General features: G+C 34.0%; 1 protein-coding gene across 1 annotated transcript; it reads left to right on the top strand.

Annotated features, from left to right (window-relative positions):
* Positions 1 to 6,580: 6,580 nt before the first annotated feature.
* Positions 6,581 to 12,751, top strand: LOC146899266 (putative beta-1,3-galactosyltransferase 14). The gene is made up of 7 exons (XM_085732734.1): positions 6,581 to 7,068; positions 8,754 to 8,906; positions 9,000 to 9,082; positions 9,185 to 9,284; positions 10,602 to 10,715; positions 11,495 to 11,637; positions 12,283 to 12,751. Exons 1-7 carry the CDS (start codon positions 6,722 to 6,724, stop codon positions 12,369 to 12,371), a joined length of 1,029 nt encoding a protein of 342 aa, XP_085588860.1. The 5' UTR covers positions 6,581 to 6,721; the 3' UTR covers positions 12,372 to 12,751.
* The last annotated feature ends 534 nt before the right edge of the window (positions 12,752 to 13,285 follow it).

Raw genomic sequence — 13,285 nt, 5'->3', positions numbered from 1 at the left:
AAGATCCTAATTGTAAGATATATCATGTGAAGATTAATTTTCGTTCTTCGTGAGTTTCAAACCAACATCTCCATCAAGATCCTAATTGTAAGATATATCATGTGAAGATTAATTTTCGTTCTTCGTGAGTTTCAAACCAACATCTCCATTCACCCTCATTTTCATGAACCACCTAAAGGTATCACCTTTTCTTATACTTTGTTTGGTCCCTTGTCTATTCCTACATTTCGTTTGTTCCTAATATCAAAATTTGTTCTTTTGAAGTTTTTGAACTATCCTTCGTTCGAGCAAATCGCAAGACTAACCTTTGCTATTAGGAAGAGAAAAATCACCAAGAGGTAAGGGCTGAAGTGAATAAAATAGTCACAAGGAAGATGGGGTTTGAATTGTGACCCTTTAAAAATTAAACCTGTAACTTAAAATTGATTCTCAAGTTGAAACTAGGAATGGTTAAATTAATAGCAGACTTCAGAACGTTATGATATCTGAGGGCAAAAACAGTTTAATAAAGTAAATGTGTTTGTGTGTGTTGTGTTTGCAGTAAGTAAAGAGTATAGGGAAGAGAAGAAGAACACAGAGATTTAGGGTGTGTTTGGTAAAAAGAAGCTATAAGCTAGCTGATAGCTGAAAAGCTAACTGGTAGCTGATGACTGATAGCTGATAACTTATAGCTGAAAAGTTAGCTTATTAAAATAAAAAGTGTTTGGTAAAATTAGCTGTTCAAGTGGCTGATAAATATAAAATGACGTAAAAGGACAATCTTTTTTTATAAATCATATATACAATTTATATCAATTAATGTATTTATTTTTAAATGTTTTAATTTATTTCAAAATATTTTCATCTCCCAAATGATAAATGTATTTATGAATTCAATTGACATTTTTTATATTTAACAGTTCTTTTTTTTTTTTTACAAATTTTAGTTAACTACAGTTTCGTCACTATTGATTATATATGTCATGTAAAATTATATATTATATGAATCATGAAAAAAAAAAAAAGAAAAAGGGTTGTGGCCAATGTACAAATTAAGAGCAAGTCACAGAAAATATGGAGCAAGAAAAAGTATAAATAATGTGAGCAGTACTGAATAGCGTGTTAACAAAATATAAAACATGGGTAGTTATTAATTATGAATATGGGTAGTTGTGCTATTAAAAAATAATTAATTTAAATTAAGAAGGTTAAAATTGGAATAAAATATAAAAAGCTACAAGCTAAAAGCTCAAAAGCTACTTGATTTAGCTTTTCAAAATAGCTTTTTACCAAACACGTCTTATTCTATCAAAACAAGCTTATAAGCTAGTCCAACAAGCTATAAGCTAGCTTATTTGTGTTACCAAACACAGCCTTATAGTGGTTCACCCAATGTGGGTTAGTCCACTCCTCACACTCTGGTGAGAGTTTCCACTATGATGCTTGAGATAACCTCTCAAATCCTGCACCTTACAATCTTGGTTCACCTGAACAGTTACAACATCTGTATTCTCTAAGCCTCAGCAGGCTTGCACCTTCTTGCTAAGTTACCCACTTAGACTTTTACAACTTTTGCTCAAGCTAACACTTTAGCACCCCTAAAGCTTGATGAGACTTTCTTTTCTTCTTGTTAAGTTACCCACTTAGACTTTTACACCTTCTGCTCAAACTAACACTTTAGTACCCCTAAAGCTAGATGAAACTTTACAAGATGTTTGAAGATTGAGTGTTTACAGAAACACACAAAAGAAGAACGGAGGAAAAAGTTATCTTTAAAGAGATAACAAAAAGAATTGATTTACACTACAAAGAGACATTTTGAGATCTCAGTGATGATCAATTTAGAGAAGAATGGAAGGAGAACTTATCTTTAACAAGATAAGAAAGAATTGGTTTACATTACAAGAGACAATTTGAAATCTCTGTGATGACCAATTCGAATGTTAAGTAATGTTGAGCCTTTGATCTCTATTTATAGAGTTTTTGGGCTCATATAGCCGTTGTAGGGTGTCCAATGGTGTTATGCCACGTGTCCTGGGCACCCACAAACTTTTGCTTGAAATTCTGGGTGAACATTTTGACCATCAGAATGTTGTTGTGTTTCTAGGATGAACATCAGAATGTTGTTGTGTTCTTCATCAGAATGTTGATGTTCATCAGATATTCATCTAGGTTCATCATATATGAATGAACACATGAGTTTATGGGTTTATCATATGTGTTTCATATGATTTTCTGGACAATATCCATTAGTATTAACTTTTCCATGTACATCAGAATGTTGCTGAATAAAGATGGATAAATTTGGATAAAGTTGAACCAAATTTGCCTTAAACATTGTGTGCAGGAGAGAGATAGTGGATCTGCAATCTTCAGGCCCATGCTTCTATGAGATATGCAAGATATTATGCAGTACCAAATCTCAGACATGTCCATCACTGATTGATTAGGACAAGATCTTTACTTTTGATGTGCTTTTTAACTTTTCAACTACTGTACTGTTCACAGTATAAAGCATGTGCATAGCTGAACATTCTGACCATCAGAATGTTCCATTTGTTTCACTTAGGATGATTTGTAAGACTTGCATCTGGTGTAATCAATCCTAATAGTAAAAACAAAACTGAAGTTTAGTGAATGCATCATCTAGGATAATATTCTCATTGGAATACTCCTGGTACTTCAATGTTCATAGTCTTAGATGAACATTGAATATCCTTTTGACATTATTCTTGTAAATGCCTTTATTGCTTGATTGATCCATGCAAATGTACTTTCCTGGACATTTATCTATGTCACGTTGTAGCTTGCATGTCTTCAACAATGTTCTTGAGATTCTGGGTTTGTTTTAAAATAACATTCTGAACTCTGCTCGAACCTTCTGATCAACTCACTGATCAACGTTCTGAACAACATTCTGAACTAACTTTATGAACTCAGAGTTAGTTCATGAATGCAAATGTTCTTTGATTTCTTGTATCTTGGTATGATTTAAACTTTGTTTGTATCTTGGTTAATCACTCAAGAACGCACGAATACCAAGAACTATCAAAGTCCATTAATCCTTTAATCACCATATATGTCTTTAATGATTTCTTGATCCAAAGTCAAAATCATTGTCTGCATAAGATATGGTCATGTCACATCTGTTCTTGCATGTTCTTGGTGTGGACATTGATTTATGGGTTTGCTCTAATGAACCTTCTGAGCAACCTTCTGAACAACCTTCTGAACTCCTTCTAGGTTCAAACATATGAACTTCAGAATGTTTCTTTTGGGTTCATTCCTTTTTGACGGTTGTACTTTGTGCTGAACATTCTGATGTTCTTCAATATTTTGAACCATATGAAGGTTGTTTATTTATTTCCTTCAAAAACTACTTGAAGCATATAAATGAGAGATCATTTTTTTTTGACAAACAAGATGATTCTTTCTTTGAAGTCCAAAAGAATATTTCTTTGCATCTAGTTCATCATTGCATGTAACTGATGACTTTAAATATTCTTGTTTATCAATGAAGTAATCCTTTATTATTTCTGGATATATTCAGGGTTAATGTTCATGATTATTATCAACTTCATTCATATGAACATTCTGAACTCTGATCATATGAACATTCTGAACTCTGGTCATATGAACATTCTGAACTTTGAACTTCTTATTTTCAAAAGCTTTGGAAGTGTGATACTTTGAGGAGGTTCTAAGAATCTTCCTAACTTGTATGCATGTTTGCTTTTATCTTGTTTACCCATGGAGGATCTTCAAATCATATAACACAAAACTCAATGTGAGTTTTGTCACATAACTTCAAGCACATTCTTGTGTAGCTTGTGATGTAAGTTCTTCCATCATGATTCAAGTTCTTCCATCATGATTCTTGAGCTCTGAATCTTCATGGAGATATGATGTTGTTGTTTCAACTGATGATATACTCATTCTTTCATTGTTGAGTAGATATGATGCACTTATCAATGTGGGTGGCTTCTAGCTTATCCACTTATGTGATGTTCTTTTAACAAAAACTCAAGTGCAAACATCAGTAGATCACCATTCATAAAACTTATTATTTATTCCACGAGGTTTGTTATCATTAAAACATTCATCAAAAAGATTTTTGCTTCAACAAGGGCGGTATTCCGTATAATTATATATTCATAATCTCATAAGCTAAGTTGAACGTAGAACCTTTATCCTAATGAGAGGAGAAAACTTGAATATAAATAAAAGAATGTAATATATATTTTTATTGCATTTCATGTGTGGTGGAAAAGTCTCATCTTTTGTGGCATAGCATGACATTGTGTTTGAGTTCCTCGTGTTAAAGAAAAGATGATTTAATGAAGGTTTTGAAAGAAAGTTTGAATTTTGATTGAAGTTGTGAAAGTGATGATGATTTTAAAAGATTATACATCATGCATAGCATGGCATATAGTTGTGTCATAGGTGCCAAATGGGGCGATTATCATTGTGTCAATTCGAACGATTATCACTGTGCCAGTTGGGGTGATTTATCAGTGTGCCAATTGGGGCAATTTCTTATTCTGCCAAATGGGGTGATTTGTCTTTAGGTGCCAAATGAGGCAATTATAATATTATGCCAATTGTGACGATATCCGGATCATGGTCCAGTTGCATCTCATGCATCATTTGCATAAAGTTTGTATTTTAATTTCTGTTATTTGTATTGAGCTTTTGACTTCTATATGGTGAGTGTTTTATTGTTCTTATCTTGTGCCTTTATGTCTATATGATTGTATTTTTGTGGTTTAGGAATACTGACCCCTTACAACCAATATTTTAGGTATTGATGAGTTTGAAGATTTGAAGAAAGAATGATGTTAAGCTTGTACGCACGCAGGGAATAAATTTGCGTTTTTCATAAATTGTAATTTAAAACATTATTGAGGTTTATTTTAATTTTTCTGTTAACACTCCTTAGAAAATGAGGATGTGGATTCTCTTTATTAGATAATACTCAATTTTAATGATTAATTTTTAATATTTTATTTTAATAGTTACTTTCTAGATATCTTTTCTATTAATTTTCTCTTATTAATTTATTTTTAAAAGCAAATATACTCATATTTTCTAAAGAATAAATAATATTTAAGCAAATAATATTTTTAAAAGCACTAATCTCAACCTTTGATCTTGTCCTTACCACTCTTTTCCTCTTTTGTCAACACCGTTGGATCAAATCCAACGCTTGAAAAGTGCACATAAGAGGTGGCAATACCAAAACAGCAGGAGGTGATATGTTTCCGTGTCGAGAATCTCAATCCGTAAGACCATTTACAATGGACCTATTGAAAGCAACTTTAAACATGTTGAACCATTGCAAGAGTATGTTGAAAATGAGTGGAAAGCTGATGTGGATGAAAGAGGTGATGAAGCTGTTAAACATGGCGCGTTGCGGTTGGGCAAAACTGGCGCATGAGATGCACGCGCCGACAGGGCGCGTGTGGGAATTGTGCACGCGGAGAGAGAAAGAGTTTTGGATAAAGTTGGGACACTTGGCATGTTACGATTGGCTGCTTGGATTTTTATCATCTTAATATTTTGGACTCAATTATTTCATTGTGAATCAACGTCCCTATAATATGGCATACTATCTAGCTGATGGGATCTACCCTTCTTATCCAACTTTCGTCAAATCAATTAGACTTCCTCAAAGTGAACCCGATAAGTTATTTGCAAAACATCATGAGGGATGTCGGAAGGACATCGAACGTGCTTTTGGAGTGCTTCAAGCTCGATTTAAAATCGCCCGTGAACCAGCTCGCTTGTGGGACATAGCCGATTTGGGTATCATCATGAGGTCATGCATCATATTACATAATATGATTGTTGAGGATGAACGAGATACATATGCTCAATGTTGGACTGATTTTGAGCAATCTGAGGGAAGTGGATCTAGTACACCGCAACCATAGTCGACCGAGATGTTACCAGCTTTTGCAAATCATGTGCGTGCTAGATCCGAGTTGCGTGATCCAAATGTTCATCACAAATTGCAAGCAGGTCTAGTGAAGCACATATGGACAAAGTTTGGAATGTTTCGTGATTGAAGATGATTTGTATCGTACTAAATAAATTACTTGTGTTTTGTGTGCTTGTTTGTTGTCTTGCATTTTAAGCTATTTGTGTGCCGCATGCTTAGTTTGTTGTATTGCATTTTAAGTTAAGAAAATATAAATAAATTATTTAAATAAATTTTGTTTTTACAAAAAACAACAAAAAATTGTCAAGTGTTTTTTTATTTTAATTTAATTATAATTGTAATTTTACGTAATTATAAAAACAAAAATATAAAATTTAATAAGAATAAGAAATAAAAGATGGTGGGGTAGAGTGTTGAATGAAAAAACCATTGGAGAGGGTAAAAGTTGGATGAGTGTTAAATTAAGAGAAAAAAAATAATGTGGAGTGTTGGGAATTGAAAAAGTGGGTTTTGAGGGTTGTTGAATGGTTTTCACCATTGTAAATGGTCTAATAACATTAGTAAAAAAAATAACTTCTCCGTCGCAAAAAAAAAAAAAAAAATAGTAAAAAAAGTAACTTTCATCTATCAATAATCAATTTCCACTGAAGTAACTGATTTACCACTAGAGCAGTTTGGGTTTCTGCGTGGACAAGGCAAAGAAAAGGCACGCCAAAGCTAGATTAGTCTTGTTAATGTCCATCCAATAAAGCAGAGAGCTCGTGGAGTTTTTGTAATTCCATGAGCTAAGCCATTATTACGATGATGACAAACAAGTACTCCTCCAAGTTTCACGGCCACAACGTCGCCGCCTTCTCCTTGTCTCGCAGATCCCTCATTCTATCCGCCCTTTTCCTTTGCATCATCGCCGCTTTTCTCTTTTTCCGCCCTTTTCAGGCAAACCGCTGCCTCAACTCCAATCCCAGATCAGTTAAAGTCGTTTGGGAACACTCCACCGCCGCCACTGTCACTGGTAGCCATGATCAGGTTTCCAATCATCGGCATAAGGTTATGGGTTTTGTGGGTATTCAGACCGGATTCGGATCTGTTGGTCGGAGACAATCCTTGAGAAACACTTGGTTCCCATCTGATCACCAGTCCCTTCAACGGTATCTATTCTTCTTAATCAATTTAACATCCATCCTGCAACATTCATATTAAAGTTTAGTTTTATTCGTCATTGTTAGGACTTAGTAGTCCCGTATCGAGTAGATAAAAATGCTGTGGTATGTAAGTCATGAGGAGCTCGTGGACCAGTCTTTTGGTTGGGCTTAAGTCCTAATAATTGGTGCTCTCGTTGAGAGTTGGACCACGAAAAGACTACCAATAGGCTGGATTAAGGTGCTTCACCGAATACTGATAGGTGAGTGAAGCCGCCGAAAAAAAGAGGGCTACCATCGAGTCAGTGGCGTGAAAGCCGCCGTGAACGTCGGCGCTTAAAAGATGTGGCAATGTTAGGAGCCCCACATCAAGTTCTACCTATATATGTTGGATTAAGGTGCTCCACCAAATACTGATAGGTGAGTGAAGCCGACAAAAAAGAGGGCTACCATCGAATTAGTGGCAATAGAGTGACAACCGCCGTGGACATCGGCGTGTAAAGACGTGGCAATGTTAGGAGTCCCACATCGAGTAGATAAAAATGCTTGATGTGGTATTTAAGCCATAGACTCTCCCACCTAGGACTAGTCTTTTGATTGGACTCTGTATGGGCTTAAGTCCTAACAGTCATGTTGTAGGTTAAGTGTTAAAGTTATGCAAAACTAGATTGTTTTATTCATAGTAGTCAATAGTGGCCGATAGCGGCGCTATAGCGGCCGCACGTAGCGTAGCGGCGACGAACCGCTACGCTAATCGTCGTAGCGGTGCGGAATGAGATAGCGGCGAGATAGCGGTCGCTTCAGCTGCTATAGCGGCATAGCGAAGCGGCCCCTTCAGCCGCTATTTGATTATAGTTGAAAATTTTCAAATTGTCACTATTTTTAAAACATTTTGTATGATTTCTCAATTTATAAATTAATTTTAGGGCATTTTGGAGAATTTTAACACCAAATTGACTCTGTTGTATGCTTTCTCTATTCTTTTTTTCTTCCTCTGTTTTCTTTTGTTTTATGGTTTCTCTTGTTTTATGATTTTTTTATTTGTTCCTCTATCTTTTGATTTTTGGCGTTTTGATTTATGAATGTATCATGAGATTTGAGTGTTATATTTAATATAATGTAAGTTTTTTTTTTAGAAATATGTAAGTTTGTTTATACTTTATACCATTTTTCAAGTAATTTGTTCAAAATATAATCAAATATTGGTGACCGCTATTTGTCATACCACTACACCCTAACCAGCTATCCCACTTTTGAGGTCGGCCGTTACGCACCACTATCCTAGATTGACTACTATGTTGAATTTTGATCAAGACTTTTGATATTATGTTGGAGACTTGAAAACTTTCACAAGATTTGGGTGTTTTGTATGATTTATGAATGTTTCATGAGATTTGAATGTTATATTTAATTTTAGGGTTATGCTGGGCACTAGTTAAGGAAACTAAAAATAGTAAAGTTCGCATTGAATTCAATAATTTATATTAGATATATGTTTGTTTATAATTTATACTATTATTTACGTAATTTGTCAAAAAAAAATTCAAATAGCGGCCTTAGAACTATGCGCTATCCCGCTATAGCATTTTTGGGGTCGACCGCTACGTACCGCTATCCGCAATTGACTACTATGGTTTTATTGGTCGCCTGTATAAATCTTGCAATTAAATTTATTTGTTGTTGCTTGCTTGCAGCTTGGAAGAAGCCACTGGGTTGGCATTTAGGTTTGTCATTGGAAGAACAAGTGATAAATCAAAGATGTCTGCACTTAAAAAGGAAGTAGCAGAATATGATGATTTCATTCTGTTGGATATTCAAGAGGAGTACAGTAAGCTCCCATACAAAACGTGTGTGCTGGAAATGAATAAATTGTTAAATTGTAGTATGCGTGTGCGTGTGTATAATTTGTTACTAACTTGACTATTATTCCTTTGTAACAGGTTAGCTTTCTTTAAAGCCGCTTATGCTCTTTTTGATGCTGAGTTTTATGTCAAAGCGGATGATGACATATATTTAAGACCTGGTGACTAAACCTTTAAGGCTTATAGTTATGGAATTCATTCCTTTTTTGACTGCATTACACCTCTAGTTAAGTTTTTCTAAAATATTTTCAATTTGTTGTCAGATCGTCTTTCATTACTACTGGCAAAAGAGCGATCCCATACTCAAACTTACATAGGATGCATGAAAAAAGGACCTGTTTTCACTGATCCAAAACTCAAATGGTTAGTTTTGTTTTGATTGAATTTACTTTATCTCTATGCTTTAGTTCGCTTCTTTGTTGCTATAATACTAGTATATAGAACTTGTTTTGGTCTCTTCTTAACGGCGTTGTTTGCTTGAGAAAGAATAAATTACTGTTTAGTTCTAGGATTAAGAAATGAACAATTACTATGGTGACAGAGAGCCAATGTCAGATAATTAATTTCCAAGCAGATGTTAGTTTTAATTATGTGTCAGCCTGAAACTTTTTTTTTTCAATTACCTTTACATGTAAATTTTCTGAACATTTTATTTTTTAGCTTTCTTCTAAACTGGCTTTCCATTTATTTGGGGGCAGAGTAAAATTGTTATTATCTTTGGCTGAATCAAAATAAATTTATTATAATTCATCAAAATCATTAAAATGTTATTATAAATAGATACATGGTATTCAAAATGACATTTTCAACTGCTATTTTGTGCCATTTTTAGTTTCCATTTGATTACTACAAACAAAACTTCTAAAATAGTGTTATTCGTGATTATCAAATCAAGACTCGTTATGAATTGAAAGACCTATTTTCCGAATCATGCATTGGAAACTATTATGTATCTTAAAATGCATGATCAATATAACTATGATATTTGTAAGTAAAAACAAGTAAAATAGCAAAATACATCAAGTCATAAATCGAAATGAAAAAGTGGTTGGCTATACAAGTTGAAAAAAAAAAGTGGTTGACAACACTAGGTTCAGGTTGTGATTCATTAGAGTGAATCTAGATTCATCATAGTGAATCAGATTCATCCTAATGAATTGAGATTCATGTTGGGATTCAGGTCTAAACTAGATGCGGATTCAGGTCTAAACTAGATGCACACAGGGATTCATATTGATTGCGTTTACTTTATATCAAACTGAGATACAACTTGCATGTATTTTATGATACTGATAACTTATCAAGCAGATATCAAATTTAGAATTCTATTTTTCTTATCAGTCAACTGTCCCCACTTAATGGGATAATGATTGATTGTTGCCAGTTGGGGAATTTATTTCCAATTGCGACCGTCAGTAAATTGAAACAATTTCCCACCTTTTGCTGGGATATTTGAGTGCCAATTCCTTTTGTGCGTCATACTCATATGTAACCATTAACCTTTTGTTTTAGTTTACGTTGTTGATGTTATTTGCTATCTAGTCTTGCTCTACAATTTGTGGCGACATTTTATAACTATCATATGAACTTCTTTTGTTTATGGAGTAATTATACTATACTAATATAGAACTTCTTTTGTTTATGGAGTAATTAATTATACTATACTAATATATCTTGCAGGTATGAGCCACTATCCCATTTGCTTGGAAAGGAGTATTTTCTTCATGCTTATGGTCCTATATATGCTCTTTCTGCTGATGTTGTTTCAAGCTTGGTTGTTCTTCGAAATGACAGGTATGTTTTCCTGGGGTTGCAAAATGTAGACAACTATTGTATATTTTGGGAATTGCAGGAAATAGCACTAGATATACTTGTTTTTTATTTTTATATGTTTTTTATTTTATAATTTTGGGTGGTGGTGGGGGGCATCCAGAATAAAATACTACTGATCTTTGTGTTGTGCGTATCTGCTCTTTTGCCATTTCCTATAATGGATTGTAAACATTTATATGTCTACTAGTGCTATGGTTGGATAATCTCTGTTTATATCTTTAAAAAATAAAATAAAAGTTGATACATTACTCTGAATTTGGGATAGTCCTGTTGAGTAATGAGCTGTTTCCTGGCCCAAATTGATTGGGAGCTATATTCTCGTTTTATTACCTTCCATAACATTGTTTCGTGGAGTTTGTCCACTCATTTGGTTCTTGAGTCCATGGTTTAAACTTGTAAAATATAAAGCCCTTACAATGTTGTTTCCTTTGAATATCATGTCCATTGAATCAATCCCGTAAGTTGTTTGTTAGTTATCAAATTTACCGATAGACTGGTTATGAAAACATTGTGTGTAGATCAATTTGGAACTTATGAACTGGCTTCTTTTCTTAACCCCATAATGTCCCTAATTAATTCATACATTTTCATGATTCATATGTCACGACGTTTTAAAATGTGTTTCATCCTTTCATCCATGAAAAGGGATGAAGATTACAATAAATAAACATATTGATATGAACATTGTTCAGTACCTGACCCCTTCCCGTATCGAATGTAATATTTGCATTGTGTCACAGTTTCCGGATGTTCAGCAATGAGGATGTTACTATTGGAGCTTGGATGCTCGCAATGAATGTCAAACATGAGAACAATCTCGAACTTTGTGCTTCAGACTGTACAGCCACATCTATTGCTGTGTGGGATATTCCTAAGTGTTCAGGTTCGTTTTTCTCTTTGCCCAAAAATGTTAGTATCTATATTCCGGAGTTTGTGCAATAGAATTCCCTCAAAATATGAAAAAACACAAATAGGCCTGCAACCAAATAATTTTACTGTTATCATTGGACTGCCTTGTGGTGAACAATTGTCTGAAGCTTAATTTTTGTGTAGTTATCTCTCTGTCCAACTATCGATGGAGAAGATCGGATGGCAAAAAAAAGAGGGATAAATTTAACTGCATAACAGACTCATAAAATGTATTGGAAAAGAAATCAAGGGATTTTTACTCTTTTCATATTAAATTAGTCTGAAAAATAACCCACTTGAGTTGGCCTGGTGGTATTCGCTTGGGACTTGGGAGTGTGCTCCTCCTCAAGGTCCCAGGTTCGATTCTCCCAGTCCCCGGTACCAATTTGGGTGGGCTAATTTAGCTTCTTCAATAAAAAAAAAAAATTAGTCTGAAATAAGGAATGTTTAGTTACTTACCATCTTTGCAGAGATTCTTGTATATTTAGTGTATTGTATTAAATCTCTCACATGTACACACTCGAGTGTATGCACACATTTGTTATATTCATCATATTATAATGTAACCAGAAAGGAATGGGAAATATTTTGTGAATTATATCTGGAAATATCTTTGCAGGCCTGTGTAATCCAGAAAAGAAAATGTTGGAGCTCCATCAAAAGGAGAGCTGCTCTCAGAGCCCAACGCTGGAATCCGATGATGATTAGAATTTGTGGGAGTGGGATATTATTTGGGAAAAGTAAGCTCAGAAATTGTGGAGGAAGTTCTTGTCATTTCTTAATGCCAGAAGATGCTACCAATGCCATTCTTTCCCGTTCACCTTTCTTCTCGTTTGAAGATAGGTTGTTGAGTTTTCTTTCATATCTCTTTCACACACACACACACTCTCCATTTTCATCTCATTTGAAGAGGGTAGTATTGAATGATACGAAGGTTGTATGAGGAGGGCTTTTAGATAAAACGTAAAGGATGAGATCAAGAGATCATTGTAGTTAACTGTAGTTTATTGTAGTTTACCAATTACAGATTCTTATATCAAACATTTTTGGAATTATACATCTAATGGTAAATGTTATACTTCTTAAAATTGTGTGTTCACTCCTTGGCATGAGTCACGGTTTCCAAGGTTTATGGGTTAATTCCCTCTTAGTTCAAAATAATCAAATTTTAATTTCTTACTTCTTTGTTTTGGATAGAAGCAGAAGCTACACGTTTAAATATCTTGATTTTATAGATAAAACGGTGGAGAAATAGATTCAGATATAGATATCTTGATTTCATAGTATAAAACGGTGGTTGAAATGGAGAAGAACCTTGTGTTTTAATGTGATATGTTGGATAGTTGTAAGACTGAGGATGTTGTACGGAACAGAGTGTTGGTGAAGAACCGACACGGGAATAAAATAATCGTAGCGGAGATGAAGATGTTGTGTTAGATGTGTGATAAGATATGACGAAATATAATTAGATATGATATTTAACACCTTATTATTTAATTTATTATTTATGTATTTACTTTTTATTCATTCAACCACGGTTGGACAATGAGCTGGAAGTTTCAACGACTTGATTTTTGAAAAGTTAATGATTAATTTAAAGATAAATGTGTATTTTTTTTAAA

This window comes from Medicago sativa, chromosome 8 (genome assembly GCF_051527215.1).
Source record: "Medicago sativa cultivar Bolivia chromosome 8, Bolivia_mono, whole genome shotgun sequence".
Lineage (NCBI taxonomy): Eukaryota > Viridiplantae > Streptophyta > Magnoliopsida > Fabales > Fabaceae > Medicago > Medicago sativa.
This window is presented reverse-complemented; position numbering and strand designations above follow the sequence as displayed.